The sequence below is a fragment of the Nicotiana tabacum genome, chromosome 14 (genome assembly GCF_000715075.1).
Source record: "Nicotiana tabacum cultivar K326 chromosome 14, ASM71507v2, whole genome shotgun sequence".
NCBI lineage: Eukaryota > Viridiplantae > Streptophyta > Magnoliopsida > Solanales > Solanaceae > Nicotiana > Nicotiana tabacum.
In genome coordinates this window covers 89,323,586-89,343,763 of record NC_134093.1, presented here as the reverse complement: position 1 = coordinate 89,343,763, position 20,178 = coordinate 89,323,586, and the positions used below count along the sequence as shown (strand labels likewise).

General features: G+C 33.5%; 1 protein-coding gene across 2 annotated transcripts; it reads right to left on the bottom strand.

Moving 5' to 3' along the window:
• Window positions 1–590: 590 nt before the first annotated feature.
• On the bottom strand, window positions 591–7,127 carry LOC107803429 (floral homeotic protein APETALA 2). 2 transcript variants are annotated; one of them, XM_016627144.2, is made up of 11 exons: window positions 6,267–7,118; window positions 5,917–5,942; window positions 5,743–5,773; window positions 5,489–5,576; window positions 4,945–5,090; window positions 4,519–4,563; window positions 4,260–4,351; window positions 3,958–4,112; window positions 3,357–3,560; window positions 2,669–2,797; window positions 591–1,109 (listed from the first exon to the last, which is right to left on the bottom strand). In XM_016627144.2, the coding sequence occupies exons 1-11, from the start codon at window positions 6,785–6,787 to the stop codon at window positions 1,068–1,070; spliced, it is 1,479 nt and encodes a 492-aa protein (XP_016482630.2). In that variant the 5' UTR covers window positions 6,788–7,118; the 3' UTR covers window positions 591–1,067. The 2 variants fall into 2 exon arrangements, with proteins under 2 accessions (XP_016482630.2, XP_016482629.2); XM_016627143.2 differs by lacking the exon at window positions 591–1,109 and having other exon boundaries at window positions 2,417–2,797; window positions 6,267–7,127.
• Window positions 7,128–20,178: the final 13,051 nt, after the last annotated feature.

The window sequence follows — 20,178 nt, the reverse complement described above, 5'->3', positions numbered from 1 at the left end:
CGTCAAGTAATAAAATGACTCGAAAGTCAGATATCGAACCCACAGAGACTTAGATTAATCATTAACTAAGTAAACAAAAATCAATTTACTACCAAGGTAATAAAAAATATTATTTTTCTACTAAACTACTTTTGTAGAAATTAAACAAGTAATTAGCTAAGTTAATTAGGAGCAAACAATTGTGGTTGGCTTTTAATCAAAGGAGATGAAGATTCCAGGGTTATGGTTGGTTTGCCAATCCCATTGAGTTCGTAATTACACATGTTAATCCCAATTATCTATGATTGCTAGTTGACCAGATCGTTCAAATAAATAGCATGTTCCCACAATACTATACGTCTATCCACAATATATCAATCCTATATTTCTATGGTATTGAATCTATCATAAACGAATATAATACGGTATTCAGTTAAGCAAGACTGTTAGGCATATTCCTATCCTAACCGCGAAATCTTTCCCCAAGCCACGTGTTAAGAAACAAGCTCTCTCTAATTCTACTATAATCTAAACACGGCTTTCCCAAGCATAGCATAGATAGTAAATAGAACTCAACTACTGGCCAAACAATTAAGCAATTATACACAGAATTAGAGAAACAACCAAAGACGATAACTCGAATTAATGATAATGTAGTTAATAAACATCAATATTCATGACAACCATAACCCTAGAACGCAAAATTTAACTCCTCATAAACATGGTAGCAAAATAACAATTCATCCAAAGAAACATAATGATTACAAAGTTTGATGGAAGAAAGATGAAATCTGATGAATTTCGGCCTCCACGGCAGCTCCGTGCTCTCCCTTGGTCCAAAGTATGTTCGATCCCCCTCAAACATAGGTTTAGAACCCCTTTTATACATGTTGAGGACGTGTAGGGTTGAAATCCCCAAGTCCCAACTGAATTAGGACAAAATCCGCCCTTTGGCATCTCGCTTGACGCCAATTTAGACACCGAACTTTTTCCACTTTTGTGCTCTGCTGCCCTTGGCGTTTTGGTTGGTGCCTGGAACGAACCTGGACACCAAACTTATACTTCCTCCAAATTCTTCCGTTTTTACTTCAATTCGTATTCAAACTTTTAAAATCACTTCCAATTGACTCCTACGTACACATAAATATCATTATTAAACTCGAATCACAAATATTCATACTAAAGTTAACAAGATCTAGGTATAATGCCAGGCAAACTCAATACAAAAATATGAATTTTTAGCCAAACATCAAGCTTCTACCGGAGACTTGTTATTTTGTTTTTGTTTTTCGAAGAGTTCATTAGTACTATACCAATACTGTAGGATAAGAAAGCAACTATATATTTCCTTTTTATTTTGTTTCCAAGAGCGATTCGTTTATTATCCAAGCTAATTTGACTAATCGACTATAAATGAGTTTATACTTTCTAACAGAACATTGGATTTTCTTAAATGAGAAATGGACAAGAATCAGCGACTTTCCGTCATTACTCGATTAAATTACAAACTTTTAAACGAATACAGCTTGTCACAGGTAGCGTGTAAAAACCAAACCGAAAAACCGCACCAAACCGAAAAGTCAAATCAAACCGATTAAAAAACCCGATTTGATTTGGTTTGATTTGGTTGGATATTAAGTAAAAAAATCCGAACCAACCCGACATATAAATATATAATTTTTGTATATACTTTTAAGATTTTATATAAAATTTTCTTTAAAAAATGTCTAGAAATATTTGGAATTCTCTTGCGGTATATAAATTTTAATAGAATATAAAGTGCTCCATATTTATTGACCTTAAATAATGGGTTGTATAATCACTTTCTTATTAAGTGTTACTGAAATGCGTCTATCTCTTTGTTTTTCCATATTCATATCATGTGTTAAGATCTATTAAATTCTTATATCTTTTTCGAATGTGAAATGCTTATTTATATTTATGTATCATATTGATTTTTATGTTTAATTACTAAATTCGGTTGACCTGAAAGTGTACATCAACGAAAAAATATTATCGTACGACTAAAAAAATTAACTATATATGTTACTAATAGAATTCTCCCATAAGAATATTTTAATCGATAATATGTTTGTCAATTTTTTATATTTTTACTAAATATATATTTACTTATAAAATATTTAACAAAGTAAGATTGAAATAATATTTAAGTAACAAAAAATCTGAAAATCCAAAAAATCCGACAAAACCGAACCAATCCAAACCGATATAGTTGGTTCGGTTTCGTGTTGATAAAAATCGAACAAACCCGGTACATGTATACCCCTAGTCACGAGTCAAAAGAACAAAGACAAAAATAAACAAACCAGAAGAAAGCTCCAGAAGAAATCTAATAGAAAATCTTTCTCAGTTAATTTGGACCAATAACAAAACTTTAATTTAAATAAAAAATGAATATAAAAAATTAAGACTTTACTTTTCCAAAGAGTTGGAATTTCCCAAAACTTTTTTCCACCCTTTCTTTTCATGGTTCCAAAACATCAAGAACCCTGGTTAACATATACTACTACCAATTGTTTGTTTCTTTCGAGAGTATTTTTTAATTAAGAAGCTCAACGTTTTACTCTTTACAAAGCTTATAAAAACACATGGAGAAAATTAATGGTCAAGAGGGTCTCATAAAATTATGATGAAAGCCAGTATTTTGAGACCAATTTTGAGGTCTTACTATCTGCTGGGGGAATCCTGATGATGCTGCAGCAGTTGCAAATATCTGAGGAGGAATATTATTAGGGTACCATTCTTGAGAATTTGTACCCCCAATTCGGCCTACATTACTGCTGCTTGGAGACTGAATCTGTATTGAGACATAGTATAATTCAGTAATTAAATGTGCGCTCTAAATATTTAAAATTTAAAATAAAATAGTTGCAAAATTTAAAATGGTATTAGAGTATATAAGAGATCATGGGTTCAAATCTCAATGTCACTTGATAAGCAAAAAAATATTTCACCTTCTTTTTAAGTGCTGGGGTCACACAATTCTAACAATTTATATTACTTCCTGATAGGTTTTGACACATTTATTAAGAAATTCATCATAAGGGTTATTTAGTCAAGTTTAACTAAGTAACTCTCTCATCTCTCCTCAAAAAGAGAATTATTTTTGGGAGATTTAATAAATTGCAGTATAGATTATTTATCGGAGTAAGAGTAAATTTCGTAAAAAGGAAAGTAAAACCTTCTTGATTCCCTAAATTGACACCTATTTTTGATTGGTTCAAACAACATTTGAAAATGACGAAAGCAAGTATGTACAATAATTTAGACAAGTTTTAAAAACATGGGATACATATATATAAAATCTTGCATATATGTACAGCCACTGTTGTAATGATAGAGAACTGGGAACTCACTTGATATGAGCTGAACTGTGGTGGAAACACTTGAACCATATGGGATTCACCATATCTAATAAATTGGCCAATTCTTTGCATTTCATTAATATTAGGCTGCAAAAAGCCTGGAGAATTTAGATGCGTTTGGCTCAAGAGCTGCAAGGTTTCAGTTTCATTATACCCATCTCTTCTTTGGGCATCAAAACCAATTGGACTAGTTAGCTGCATGAAATTAAAACTTGATATCTAAGTACTACTACAAAAAGAGTCACATATGATAGTACTCGATTTCAATACATACGACAGTTCAAAAGAAAGCCACATAAACATTTGATGGAACGCAAATGAAGTTTGAAATATTGAAAATGAAGAAGTCGTCGTTCTAGCATGTAATATATGGGTTTCGTGACGCAAGTAGCTTTTGCTCGTACCTCGTATATAAAATAAGAAATTTACTAAATATCGATAAAAATTTAATTATGAATTCAGTTATTATTGTATATATCGTTAAAGCTTTGTAGGAAACCACAAACTTCAAATTCTGGATATGATTCTTGCCATCTACTAGCTTACACAGTAAATAATGCAAGAAATAAAGCTAGCAATATTATGTATGTACCTTAGACCTCGACTCTTGGTGCTGCCAAGGGGCATCTAATTGCAAAGATGATGAATTTTGACCCCTATTATCCCCCATATCTCGGCTTCTTTCCTTTGAGTTTGAACCTCCTAAGCTTAAGTCAAGATTGTGGTCGGCTGCATTATCGGCAGATTCTGGAAAAAGTACATTTATCAATGCTTTGCATAAGCTTTTACTTCAAAAATAATTAATTTATGTATACTAACAGTGTAAATAATATGTTGCAACATTTCAGCAGACTCAGACCAAATGAAAAGCTAGCAAATAAAAGAGTAATTTACCAGTTGAGTTAAGTTCATTTTCATAAATTCTACGATTAAAGTTAGTAACTGCATCCTTCCCATTACTCTTGATAGCAGCTTTATCATAAGCCCTATTAAAGAAGAAAGAAAAGAGTGTAAACTTTAGCTCCCAACAGTAAATTTTTTTTAAGGCCCTCACCTTCTAATAAGTTAGTTGTAGTAGTTTTATTTTAGTGCAAAAAATACAACTAATTAATAGTAGAGAAAGAAGAATAAATTAGGCACTACAATTACACACCTAGCAGCTTCAACTTCAGTATCAAAGAGACCCAAATAAACATACCTGTTCGAAAATAATTCAATAATGAAGTCAATATAGCAAGCAAGGAATGGAATATTAATTGACAAAAGGGTGTCTTTGGTACGAAGAAAAAATATTCTTCAGAAATTGAGTAATTTTCCAGTAATCAAACACTAAAAATTAGTTTAACCAATTAAAAGGGAAAAAATGACTTTCTTCACTTTTATGTTTTTCTTTGATAGTCCATTTGAGATATTTTTAAAAAAATGTTCGATAGCGAGACAAAGTTTTTTATTAAAAATATTTTTCGAAAAAATTTTCAGTCGTACCAAACACATACCAAAAAGGAGCATTCCTTGAAAATTTATTCAATCATCTAGGAGAATAAAATAAAATGAGGATGAGTTATTTTTTTTACTTTACTTTTTGCCTAAGAACTGTCCCATTCTAGCTTCCCATCTACCACATTTATGCAAAGTCACCCCTCTATACTTGGAGCTTCCTCTAGGAGAACCAGTACTTTGTCTCCTTAGTACATGCACAAATTCTTCCTTGGTTAGATTGGTCATCTGTAACATACCCCAAAAAGATAAACAAATTATTCAAAAAAAAAGAATGTCAACAGTTATGTTTCCAATTTCATTGTGTCCACTAAATTTTGACACCAAAAATGTGAAGCAAACTACTGTTGATGATAAGGTATGTAGGCAACTGTTTATGATAAGGCAAGCGTGAAATCTAAAGTAGTCCAACCAGACAGACTCAAACATAGGCATGCATTCTTAGTCTGCCACTCTGATCTGATCATCAGAGGCGCATAGAGTATACTATATGTTATAAATCACTAAACTTTTAATAAATATCATAATTATAATTTAAAATGTGCAATAAGTTGAGTATCAACGATCTTAAATGTTGAATCCATAAAGTTTAAATTATGATTTTATGTCAGCCGATCGTGACCTACCTGTTTTAAGTCTGCCTCATAATCCTCCAAATTAAAGTTTATGTCTGCCTCCACTCCTCGGAACTCGATTGCTGCTCTATCATATGCACTGTAACACAACATTACCAACCTTCATTCTCCAAAACATTTAATTTTTAATTTTTGGATGTATGTGGTATGACGGAACTAATAATATTTCTCGTACCAAATACATCCTTTCTCTTATGTTGGAGACAAAGAAAATTGAAAATTACAGTCAAGAATCAAGAGCTCACCGCGCTGCTGCATGTGCTGTATCAAATCCACCTACACAGATGATACCCGAGGAAAATAAACCCCCGTTCACCAATATCAGATTGATCTTCAAGAACATAAACAATAGCAAAAGAATCTTGATAAATTTAAAAACTTCAATTTAATTAAAAAAAATTAAAAGAAAAAAAAAATACCTAGGTAAACTTGTTTCCCACAATCCCTGCACCAAAATTAGCAAAGAAATCAGGTCTGGATAAATAAATAATTCAGTTGGGAGAATGAACACCACGAAAAATGTGAATGAACAATATTGAGAGAAAATATTGAATTATATACACAGACAATAAAAAAATTATACACTATTAGTGTAATTTAGGTAACCAATTCTAATGAGTTATTTATTCCATTCTCTAAGTCATCATATCATACTTGATACTTCGAATGTATTACATATTCTTATAAGTCAACTTAATCAATAGTGTAAAAATTTTTTATACTGCCCAACATAAAATTACACTATTACAAAGAAAAAAATGATACTAACCATATGTGTGACTCCCACCGGCCAGTCCGCCGGTAAAAGGTAACACCACGGTACTGCGAACTCCTAGACCGCGGTCCACGGCGGCTCTTTTTAATTGGCTGCTGCTGCTGCTGAGACACCTCAGTAGGGTTTCCCACTATAGTGGTGCCACGTGGCTCTGATTGACAAAATTGAACTCCAGCCCATTGAGCCGTCGGAAAATTTATGGACCCACCTCCCATTTCTGACTCATCAACCGGAAAAAACTGCCGAGTAACCGGCGTTTCACTCTCCGACGAGAAGTTGTTATCGTTAACTGAAAACCCAAATATTTTACTAGGTGTATTTCTCTTTTTCTTACCTTTTTCACCATTTTCTTCTTCCTCAGAATTATTACCTTCCTCAATAACCAAAGCTGATGAACTTGAATTTGGGACCGATCCGACCCGTTTACCTTTCTCATCAAGTTCAATAGGAGAAGAACAACCTTCTTCTGATTCATCATCCATTCGTCGATTGGGAGAATCGTTTAGATTCCACATTTTTTTCTATAACACAAATAAGCTAATTAAGAACGCAAAGTTCCTCTCCTTATAAGGTCCTGAGAAGGAAGGAGAGTATAACTAATGGTTCAACTGATCACAATATTTTTGAAATAGAAATATAAAAATAAATGTGAAAATCACTAAAAATTTGCCAAATATTAAACTATAAACCCATGATTTCAGAAGAGCAACGGGTTCAATGGTAAGAAGCTAAATGTCGAATTCGATTCAGTATAATTAAGGCGATTTATAGACAAAAGAAGAATGAATGGTTGCCGTGAAAGAGGTAGAAAAAAGGGGCAGTTATAGCTCTTATTGCTATGGTTATGGTTTGTACAAAGACTAGTTTTTAGTTGCTGCCTAACCTATAAATATTCCTATGACCTGTTTTGCACGTTTGTCTAAATAAATGTGTATGGAAGAGTTTGAATAGGAAATGTAGAAAAAAAAAAGTGAAGAGTTTTTGCTGAGAATTGAATGAACATGAAAACCTACTTATAGAGATATTAAGAACCGTTTGACCATAGATTTTGTCAAAATAAACTTGAATTTTATTTGGCAAATACATATTTGGTCATAAATTTTTCCTACATTTTGGCCAAATCCCAAGTTTTAAATCCCAAATCCCAAAATCAGCTGGCCAAAATATCACTATTATATTTTTTAAAAATTGCCCCAAACTTTTGTATTTTATAAAAGAGCCTATCATTTATTATTTTGTAACGATGTTGTTTCGTCTTCTCGGTCATCTGATTGTGTATCATGTAGTTCATTATAAAAATGATAATTTTGTATCAAATTTATTTATGTTCAGGACTATGGTTTGCGATAATATAATGAATGTTATTGATAATAGTACTGTTGGGTATTTGTGATAATTTTTAGAACTTGTGGGTATAAGTCATGTTTCATGTTTTTCCAAACCAAACTTCACCCAAGACAGATGTCCAAACATATTTTAATTTTCAAACCAAACTTCACCCAAATCAGATTTTTCAAAATAAATTTGAAAATCTATGACCAAACGCTAGCTAAGTCGATGAGGAAAGATTTTCAGAAGAGAGAGATGATGATGTCTCCTCTATTAACTAGTTGGAAGTTGTACTAGTAGTATTAGTAGATTTTTTGTTTTGTTTACGTGGAGCTCTTCTTTTTTGTTTTATGATCCTATCTTTTTATTGTTTATTCAAGAAGGATTTATTTTTATTCATAAAAAATATATTTTTGTACTTGAAAAATCTAAAAAGATTATTTTTAAAATTATAAGGGGGCATGATATACAAATAATAAATTTTTGGAGTGCTATTCACATTCGTCTTTTAGCTGCTGAATACAGTAATAGACGAGGCTAGTTTGGGAAGAATAAGCCGAAAGCAGCCACACCAACGTTAATAAACGCACCCATCCCCTAGTTCTAGCTAGATGGCTAGATCCCCGTTCCTCAACCCAACTTTCCCATCCCCCCAACCCCCCAAACGTTGTATACTATGTGATCCTGTTTAAGAAAGAGATAAATTTTTTTTTGAAATATGTACGTGATTTTACATATAGTATATTATAATATTCGTGTGGTTATAAACTTTTTAAAATTTACAATTTAAATAGTATGTTATAACATTAGTATGACTGTAAAGTTTTATTATTAACGGTATAATACAAAAAATTATGTTAAATTATTTTAAATTTAGAAAAAGATCATTTCTTTTTTAACATACTAAAAAGGATATAGAATCAAAATAAATGAAAAAAACGCATTATCTTCTAATTTTCTATGAATGATATCCCACCTGTGTATGATAGAGCACGGAATTTAAAAACAAAAAATACCCGTATCAAAAGTACCATAGAAAATTGAAAAAATTGAAAGGTAAAAAATTTAACCATAAGAATGCATCATTTTTTAGAGACAGGCTAAATAAACAATATCTCATAAAATAAAACGGATGGTGGAATACCTAGAAACTCCTTTTTTTCCCCTCTTGCTCAGTCATTCCTAGTACTAATTTTTTTTTCTTGTTTCTTAAACTCATGTTTCTATTCTCTACACTATGTACTGTATATAGTATTGTCTGTTTAGGGCTATACATTTAACCTTCTCTTTATACTCTTTAATGAAAGGAAGACTGTGTACCAGCAACTTTTCTGGTATCAAAATCTATCTGATATATTCCTATAGGATAAAGAATCTAAAGGCTAAAAAGGAATTAAAAAAAAAGGAAATATAGAAAAATAAAACATCTCTTTCTTCCGCAACTTTCCGACGTTAACCAAATCGAAAAGCATTCCGTCCACCCATAATCACCTACCTTAATTTGTTTCTCCTTTTTTTTTTTTTTTTTTTTTTTTTTTGTATTTCCTGGTTATAAAATAGAAAGCACCAAGACTTGATGAATGACTAACTACTCAATTGCTTTTATTAGCTACTAACTTTAGGGTACGCGTTTTGCACGTGTTTATATATTGTTCAATTTTTAAAAATTTATATAAATATTATTTCCTCTATTTTAATTTATATGAGTATTATTCTTATTAAAAAAAGATAGATAGATAGATAGATAAACTCAGGTATATTTTTTAGTTGTGGACCAAGACAATATATACATAGTAATTAATATTAAACAAAGATCTAATGTTATTTGTTATTAGTCCTTTTATAATTTGGAAAAATATAGCTTTCGACTTGCAACTTTGAATAATTTTGATACAGAATTTTGATTTTATGAGTTAGAAATTTTCTTTTCTGCTTTTTTTAATCTCAATTACTAATAACGTTTACTGCCTTCAATTTTTAGAAAATACTATTTCACTAACCAAAACTTAATTAAGTTTGCTAGTAAACTGTCACGACCCAAAATCTGACCATGGTCGTGATGGCGCCTATCGTGTTACAAGGCAAGCCTACTTCCCAAAATATTTCTACTAAACCGATTATAAGAATTTAATAAAATATTTCAACATTTGAATTTCTTATAAACTAAATCAACTCTAAATATAATTTTAGAAATACGGAAATGAGCCCCAAATATCGGGGTGTCACTAAGTCATGAGCGTCTAACTCTATGAACTAAGAAATGAAACTGTCTAACTATCAATACAATCCAAAAGAAGAAATGATAAAAGGAGTAACAAGGCCCTGCGGACGCTAGCAGCTACCTTGCAATCTCCACAGATAGCCGACCTGAACTCAACGATCGCCGCGCTCTAACTCGCCTGAATCTGCACATAAAGTGCAGGGTGTAGCATGAGTACAACCACCTCAGCAAGTAACAGAAATAATTAAGGAACTGAGCAATAGTGACGAGCTAAGTAAAACAGTCCAATTATTTATTTTCACAATTTAAAAATAAACAGAAATAAACAGGTAAATTCCATAACTCAGTAAATGCCACAAAGAAGTTTAACAGATAAATGCAGCAACAACACAAATAAATATAACCTCACAGCAGTATCACTCCATCCCTCATCACTCGGCACTCAATACTCAAAACACTCAACACTCTGCGCTCACTAGGGGTGTGTACAGACTCCGGAGGGGCTCCCAAAGCCCAAGCGCTAAGCACGGACAACTCACGTGCCATCATATCAATACCTGGATCCGCACGGTCAACTCACGTGCTACGCGGACAACTCACGCGCTATGGTATCAATACCTGGACCCGCACGGTCAACTCATGTGCTACGCGGACAACTCACGCGCTATGGTATTAATATCCTCACAACCAGGCCCTCGGCCTCACTCAATCATGTACCTCACTAGTCTCATCATCACCAACAAATAAGGGAACACAGCCCAAATCAAGTATCACCGCATATTAGCAAATAATAGAGACTGAGGTAAACATGTACAATAATTTCTATGACTGAGTACAAATAATGTAAGCATGAATAAAGCCTAAGCATGATCTCTAACATGAAGGCAAACAAGTTCAACAACAAATAAATACATAACCATAGATAATAGCCATTAGGCCTCACAGTCTCACGGGACGGACCAAGTCTCAATTCCTCGCGGTGCACACCCACATGCTCGTCACCTAACATGGGTATCACTTCCAAACAATCACGTGATGTCAAATCTCCGGGTTTATACCCTCAAAGCCAGAGTTAAAACTGTTACTTACCTTAACAACGTAAAAATCCTACTCCGGGATGCCCTCGTCTCTGGACTCGGTCTCCAAATACTCCGAATCTATTCACAATCAGTACAATACCATCAATATACGCTAATGGAATGAATTCCACAAGAAAAACTATCAAATTAGACCAAAACCAAAAATTGGCTCAAACCCGCCCCCCGCGCCCACGTCTCGAAATCCGGCAAAATTTACAAAACTAGAAAGCTCATTCACTCACGAGTCTAAACATACCAAATTCATCAAAATCCGACATCGTTTGGTCCCTCAAATCTTCAATTTAAACCAAGAGGGTTTTCAAATTTTTCCAACTCAATTCACCAATTAAATGATAAAAACAATCATAAATTCGGGTAATTTAACCAATATTGAGTTAAAAATACTTATCCCGTTATTTTCTCTGAAAATCACCCAAAATCGCCTCAAATCCGAGTTTCAAATCGTCAAAAACTCAGAACTTAAACTCATTGCCCAGGCTTTTCTTCTTCGCGAACGCGGTCATTGTCTCGCGTTCGCGAAGCACAAAATATCTCCCGTCCAAATTTCTCCTTCGCGAACGCGACATCACCCTCGCGTTCGCGAAGCACAAAATGCCTCTGCCTCAATGCCTTCTATGCGAACGCGTTCAACCCATCGCGAACGCGATGCTTCGTTCCCCCCTCACTACGCGAACGCGACACCCCCTACGCGAATGTATAGACCAATTGCCGGGGGTCCTCAGCTGCTTCCTTTCTTCTTCGCGAACGCGTAACATCCCTCGCGGATGCACACCTTGTCCACCCTTCGCGAATGCGTTCTTCTCTTCGCGAACGCGAAGAACAAATATTGCCAGCCTCTCAGTTCCTCTTCGCGAACGTGAGGCTCCACTCACGAACGCGATGAAGGAAACCAGATGGTGCATCAGAAAAATTCCAGCAGAGTTTCAAATCCAAAAACCAACCCGTTAACCATACGAAACTCACCCGAGCTCCTCGGGACCTCGACCAAATATACCAACAAGTCCTAAAATATCATACGGACTTAGTCGAATCCTCAAATCACCTCAAACAACGCTAAAACCATGAATTACACAAGCCTAATGAAATTTGAAATTTCTATAAACGACTCCGGAACCTATAAAATCACGTCCGATTGAACTCAAATTTTGCGCACAAGTCATAAATAACATAACAGAGGTATTCAAATTTTTAGAATCAGATTCCGACCCCGATATCAAAAAGTCAACCCTCCGGTCAAACTTCTTGAAAATTAAACTTTCGATATTTCAAGCCTAATTCCTCTACGGACTTCCAAATAATATTCCGGACACGCTCCTAAGCCTAAAATTACCATACAGAGCTATTGGAATCATTAAAATTTAAATCCGAGGTCGTTTACACACAGATTCATATTCGGTCCACTTTTCTAACTTAAAATTTTCAATTATGAGACTAAGTGTCTCATTTCACTCCGAGTTCCTTCCGGACCCGAACCAACTAACCCGATAAGTCATAAATCAATTGCAAGACATAAATTGAGCAGTAAATGGGGGAACAAGATTATAATATTTAAAATGACTGGCCGGGTCATTACATAAACTTCGTGAGTTGTTTTATTAGTACAACTTCTGTACTAATAATCTATAATTGTAATCTTCCCCATATGATGAAATTTCTGACCTTGACCAATTATTTGTTTGGTTAAAGTTACGTTTTGTTGTTAAACTAAATATTTCATAACACAAATAATTCATCATCTTTCTATCTATTTAAAGGCTCTTGATTACTAATAAGTATTCCATCTGTTTCAAATTAATTAGAATGAATTTTTGACTATTAATCCTTATCTATGTCTCTAATATAATATCTCTTTATTATATTTACTTTATTTATGTGCCATTTCCATCTTAAAGAATAATTACTGCTTGGGATAAAAAAATTATTAAATGATTTGAGACAGAAGGAGTAAAAATTAATTCCTTCATATTTTTCTTATATTGGCTTATTTTAACTCTAATTTCTCATCTAACTTTACTTTTAGAATAACAATAGTACCAAAAATATAAATGGAAGAACCAATAATAGTAGTTCTTTTTTTCAAATTAAAAAGTATTAGCAATTCTTCATTTTTGACTTTAATGCCTTGAATGCAAATCTAACGTTTAGTTGTGAAACCTTGAAACAATGTCAAAATTAGTTATTATATCTGGTCCTAAATATTAGGATTTTGAATTATATAGGAAAATTTTAGTTGATTTAAATGTCCTAAATATTAAGATTTTCTACTATAATAAATAAAGTTTTAGTTGAATTTAAAATCCTAAATATTAGGATATTAATAAAATAATTATTTTATTCACTATGAACTCTATTTCTAAAAGGTAAAAAAGGCGAACGACATTTTGCTAATGGCCTTCGTACTTTTAATATAGTATAGATAGATAGTAATTATCATCTCCTCTTTAGGTTAAAAGGTTCAAATTTGTTATTTTTTTATTTGAAATTGTTCAATTTTTGCTCTTTTAAGGGCCCGTTTAGCCATAAGGAAAGATTCATTTTTTTTTTCGAAAAATTCTTTTACTTTTTTTTTTGAAATCAGTGTTTGGCCATGAAAATTTTAAGTTTCACTTGAAGTTGAGTTTCAGAATTTATTTGAATTTTAAAAACTACAAAAGCTATTTTTCAAAATTTTCACTTCAAAGCACTCACTAAAAATTTAAAAAACAGCTTCAAATTGTATTCATGTCCAAACACAACTCTAATTTCCAAATACCATTTTTAACTTAATATTTTTTTCTTTTTTCCCCAAAATTTCACAATTCTTATATCCAAACGCCTACTTAATATTACACATTTAGTTCAGTCATAGCCTTATCAAATCGTCTCTTATTTGCCTTCATCATTAGTAGAGCTGTAACATTATAGTTGGACTTTCCGTGTTTAAATTCTTTGAGAAAATAATATTTGGATTTATCTCGGAATAGTTTAAATTACCCTTAGATTGAAGCTTTATTAAGGACAAAAATAAAACTTTTTCTGATGGGTGGATAATATTATATCAATTTTAAGGTATGAGAAGTTACTCTATTACCAATAATACATTGACAAATTTGGCCCTTTTCTTTTTCGTCTATATTTAGCCATTCTCACGCCAAACAAATCCCTTTTTTACTCTCTCTATTAGATTTTGTGTTTGACTGCTGGATTTTTTCACCAGGTTACAGTCAGTGCACTTGTTTTTAACTTGATTTTTACCATTTGGGTAAAAAGGAAGGTAAATTAGGAGTGGACAGGGGTATTTCGAAAATATAAGAGGATGGGAAATTATTGTGAGTCAGGGCCACGGGAACAAGGGCAGTAGGGTTTGGTTTCAGAAAAAGGAAATTGGAATAAATAGCAATAAAAGGAGATACTTTCCAGAATAGTCCAATCCAAAAGTACGGGAATGGGGCCTACTCTTTGTCCCAATTTGCTATTCCCGTCTTACCATGTAGTACCTCGTATTTATTAACCCCCAAACTTTCACCACTCACTTTTCTAGCGCGTGCTCCCACTATGAAGTACTCCCCCAATTCAATTGTTCATATTTGACTTTGCACTACTTTTAAGAAAAAATAAATAAAATATATATTTTATAATTTTACCCATAATAAAGATAATATTTTTAAAAGTCTTAAAAAATGATTTGAAAAAAATTATTTTTTTCTTGATTTGTAAAATAGGAAAAAAAAACAAATCTTTTTCTTGATTTAATATGTATTTTTAGTATAATGGACAAGTAAAAGTGAAAGGAAAAATTACTATATGATGTCTGGTTAAGAGAGTGCGTAAACAAGTAAAAGTGAACGGAAGGAGTACTATGTGATATCTGGTTGAGAGAGCGTGAAATTTAAAAAGTAAAGATTTTTTTTTTAAAAGTTAAGATTTAAAATATAACGTAAAGATCTAATAAGTGACCTTGCAGTTACAATATTGAGTCATTTAATACTAACGTATATGTAATTACTATACTATCTTTATAAAAAATAACATATTAATCTAATTAGTTATGTTAAACCTAAATTAATAACTTGAAAGGGGTAAATAATCAGATATAATAGATTATAAAATTTATTAGTAACAAAATACAAAAGTATGCCTCTAGTTATTTAATTTAAATGCCTAGATTAATAGGACTATTGGTCTCTCAATTATTGGTAAACTTTGAGTTTAGTTCTTTTGATATCTAACTAAGCACATTAACCTTCAATTAATTTAAATGTGCACTTTTAATCCTTTGCTTGTGAATATTTACAAATTTATCAAAATTATTAAATGTTCAACCACTTAGTTACCCATATTTTATGTTAAACTATGTCATTCCATATTTGAGGGTAGTATAGCTCTAAATTTCATTCAAACATAATATATTTCCTACATATAGATTAAAACATACATTTTAATTAAATAAAGATTAGATGTGGTAAGCCAAATTCTCATTTAACTTTTCTAAACTTGATCTTTTTTTGGTGTTGGGATATATACTATTAACCATGGGTTTGATTTTGGATATAATATTTATTATGAAATAATTATTTATTAAATTTTAATACAGTTTTAAATAGATCATATATTACTCTGTGTCATTTGCTTATATAGTAGATGATTTAGTGTATAGAGTTTAGTTTATACACGCAAGATTAAATCATCGATTCTTATAAGTATAAAGTTTGAGTTCACAATCTAATGATGAAATTGGACAACCATCATGGATAATTGTAGTACAAGATTAAATATAATTTATCTTGATTATGGGAATGGTTTAATTCCAACTTCTTGTGTTAGTACATTTTGTATGTATTGAGCAGACCAAGTAGAGATAAGTATTTTATACTGACTTAATAAAATAAATTCTCTAGCCATTAAATGTACTTATACTCTGAATCTTGATATAATTATTATTAGTTGTGTATATTAATATTGTTTTGATTTATTAAAAGGCGAGATTCTTTCATGGGTCAATATGCCTGGTAAATTGGATAATAATAATGTACATTGGCGAAATAATAGTTAGTTGATGGAATCCATGACTCGATTTAGAGATTGATGATATACCTTTATGAAAGCTTATAAGTTTTCATGTGTAAATCCGACTGGTGGATTTTGTATCCGACACATAAAATAAGTTAAGCGAAAGTCTAAAGGAAATAATCAATAAATTAAACCGTCAGTAAATTAATTTAATTGATTAATCTGAATCTTAACATGAAAAGTTAAATAAGATTTAATGGATGAGTTTCGAAATTGAATAAGGAGTGTAATTACGAATTTTAGTGCAATAATTCGGAATTAATTATGGTGGATATTAATTTCAAAAATTACAAATTAATTCCATAATTGGAAGCCTTGTTAATTAAATTTCGTGGTCCCTGTTATGCCTAATTAATAGAAAATAAAAGAATCTTTTTCCTGGTAAAAAAGAAAATCCAACAGGTTTTGAAAAAATGTTTTAACCCTTAAAACTTGTGATATAAATACATAAGGTTTTTCACCTAGAGGAAGAAGAATAAGGTGGCCGAAATTTTCAGTCTGTTTTCCTAGAAACTTTCGCTCTTACAAAATCGCTATTTTCGGATATTATTTGGATAACACATGTCACGACCCAAAACCCACTATAGATTGTGATGGAGCCCAACGTCGTTGTTAGGCAAGCCAACAGTGAAGTAACAACTTAGTTATTTATTTTATTATTTTTTTAAATCATGAAACTTGTTAGGTGGAGACATAAATGCGTTAAAGTCATAGAGCAATAAAATTTAAATATTATACAAGTAAAAGTGTATCGAGGTTAAGCAAACCATAAAACAAATCCTAGAACATCCAAAAATCCGGTGTCACAAGTGCATGAGCATTTACTAAGGAGTACAATAATAAGACAGGATAAAGTAAATAGTACGATTGAGACTCTGTGGGCTATGATACGTAGCCTGGAATGCAACTCACCATAAAGTCTCCTCATCGGTTGCACCTACGCGCTCAGATGACCACCAAATGAACCTGTCAGATCCTGCACATTTAGCGCAGAAGTGTAGCATGAGTACATAAATCAACGCGTACCCAGTATGTATGTAGCCTAACCCTGAAGAAGTAGTGACGAGGGGTCGACACCGACACTTACTAGAGGTCCAATAAAGCAATATGCTAAATCCTAAAAGATATGAAGCGCAACAGTAATAGTGGGATGAAGCGGTAACCAGCACAATCTTTCAAAATTTCTTTTAATGATATAAACTTCTCAATCTCGTTTTCTATCTCAACAGCTCCAAAAATATCAAGTGTCAATATCAATTGAATAAGAAATACCATATAAAATGCAAGGCATCAGTGAAAGAAAAATCTCATGAATATTCGGAGTGCTAGCGATATAATGCACGATTATGCCGAGGTCGCATGACCCGATCCCATAAGAAATATGATACTGTCAAGGCGAATGGCCCGATCCTATAATAATGTGTACGTTGCTGAGAGTTGAGCGGCATGAACCATAGATGCATCTATTATACTGCCGAGGCGAACGACCCTCTCCCATAAGAGTGTGGTATAAAATCCTGCTGAGGCGCCCGATCTCATTAGAGTAAGAAGCTTTAATGGGTCCTTGACCCCACTCACGAATATACGTGTGAGTTATGAAATTTAAGGAAAGATTTGCAATGAATACGCACAATGCGGGAGAAATTCATAAGGGAAGCATAAATTATTCCGCGGATTATCAAGTAGCTCGTCACATCTCTACAATAGTGAGTCTATCACCCTATGCAAGTCTAGTCTCAAGTCGTAACACAAAATAAGGAATTACACGAGCAAATATAAATCAAATAGTACAATTATAGCACGGCGTGAACCTAAATCTACCCAGACATAATCAAGAGTTCAAGCATATGTACAGACACCCGTCACCTCATACGTGCGTAGCTCCCACAACATGTAGCACATAAGAATATAACACTTACGTGGTAAATTTCCCCTCACAGGGTTAGACATGAGACTTACCTTGCTCCGAAGTTCCATACTCGGCTCCAACGCCACTCTAGCAGTTCAAATCGATGCCCGACGCTCCAAAACTAGTCAAACAATGTGCAAACCAATAAAAATATACTCTAATACTCACAATAAATTAATTTATAATAATTCCCAACTCCGCTAGAAAAGTCAATAAGGTCAACCCTCGGCTCACGTACCCGGATTCCAAATATTTCTGAAGATGAACATTACCCATAACATTACGAACTCAATTATAAGATTTATTCCCAATTCCATGTCCAATTTCGTGGTCAAAATTCAAAAATACCAATGTCTAGGTTTCTTTCAAAATCCCACAATTTCAATAAATTTTCATGTATAGATCCGTATATAATCCATGTATTTAAATCACAAGAGGTGGGAATAGCTTACCTCACAAAGTATGACAAAACTTTCCTCTTCAAAAACCCCAAAAGTTGCCCAACCAAGTGAACAAATGAGTGAAATGGGCAAAAACCCTGACTTAAAACCATTCTGCCCAGGCCCGTCCTTCATCGCGATCGCGGAAGGTGCTTCGCGATCGCGGAAGGTGCTTCGCGATCGCGAAGGCTAAAACAACTGCATCCAAAATTTACTCAACGCATTCGCGACCAACTGGCCGATTTCGCGAAGCCTTCAGATCCCACTGCCTCGCGTTCGCGGGCTAAGAGCTGCGTTCGCGAAGGCTTAATGCCTGACAGGCCCCAGCTCCCCTTCCTCTTCGCGTTCGCTACTTCCAAGTCGTGTTCGCATAGGTTAACCCAGCCTCTGCTCCGTGTTCACATCTTCTTCTTCGCATTCGCGATGGGAAAATCCTAGTAGCCCCAAAATCCTTCTTCACGAATGCGTGAATTCCTTCGCGTTCGCGAAGAACAAAGCAAACACCAGCAACTAGCAATAGCAAATCCTCCAAACTTGGTCCGAAACCACCCCGAATTACACCCGAGCCCCCCGGGACCTCGTCCAATCATACCAAAAAGTCCCAATACCGTATACAAACTTATCCAAAAGCTTGAAACGCCACAAATAACATCAAAATCATTAATCGACGATCAAAATCTTTCTTTCAACTTTCAACTTCCAAACTTTGACGAACGCATCTGAATCATATCAAAACATTTCGAATGACGCTAAACTTTACGTACAAGTTACGAATCATGCTACGAACCTATTCCAAGGCTCGGGACCTCAAACGGACATCGATAACACCCAAAATTCACCTCAAATCAAACTTTAGAAATTCTTAAACTTTCAAAATGCCAACTTTCCATAATAAGCGCTGAAATGCTCCCGGACCACCCTATACTCAACCCGAATATACGCCCAAGTCCGAAATCATCATACGAACCTATTGGAACCTTCAAATTCTAATTCCGAGGTCGTTTACTCAAAAGTCAAACCTTAGTCAACTCTTCCAACTTAAAGCTTCCGAATTGAGATTTTTCCATCCGAATCAACTCTGAACTTCCCGATATTCAACTCTGACCACGCGTACAAGTCATAAAACATGAAGTTAAGCTACTCATGGCCTCAAACCGCCGAACGACAAACTAGAGTTCAAAATGACCGGTCGGGTCGTTACAACACAACAGAATATCGTGGAACGTTTGAGAATCGTGATCGTGCTGACGGTGGAGATTTCACTGAATTACTGTGGAATTAGAGGCTCACGTGATACAGAAATTTTGTTCACGCTTCAAGAAGTAACCCGTGAAATTCCGTTTATACTAGTTGTTTAGATTACATGTGATTTTGATACTGGATTGCTTCCGCTGCTTATAATAATCCATCAATTGGTATCGGAGCCCACTCACATCTAATTAGATAACTAAGGTTTTCATGAAACAAGAAAATCGGGTTTATGTGCATTTTTGTCTTACATGTATATCTTATTTTCTGAAAAGCTGCACTGCTATTTTGTGAATTAACTGTGCAAAAGTTTTGGATTATTCTTGTAATAATGAGATATCTATTTTTTATTGATATTTGATTGGGATGATATGGATTTTGTTTTGGGTAAATCCTAGAAAATTGCAAAACCTGATTTTGACCGAATTGCCGGTGTTTTCGGAAGTCAACGAACCTCACAGACTCCGATTGAGCCGAAATTTGGTTGGTTCATTGGAAACGACGTAGTGAGAAAAACTCACTTCTATGCAATGAAGCATATTATGTTTTGGCGTTTTGAGGTCGTTTGGATTGTGTTTTTGACGTTTTTCTATTTTCTGGAAATTATTTC

Coding starts and splice junctions, on each gene's coding strand:
- LOC107803429 (XM_016627143.2), bottom strand. CDS start 6,787: ATGTGGAATCTAAACGATTCTCCCAATCGACGAATGGATGATGAATCA. Junction 3,561..3,957: donor ACCAAGAGTCGAGGTCTAAG/GTACATACATAA, acceptor AATTTCATGCAG/CTAACTAGTCCAATTGGTTT. Junction 2,798..3,356: donor CACAGTTCAGCTCATATCAA/GTGAGTTCCCAG, acceptor GTCTCAATACAG/ATTCAGTCTCCAAGCAGCAG.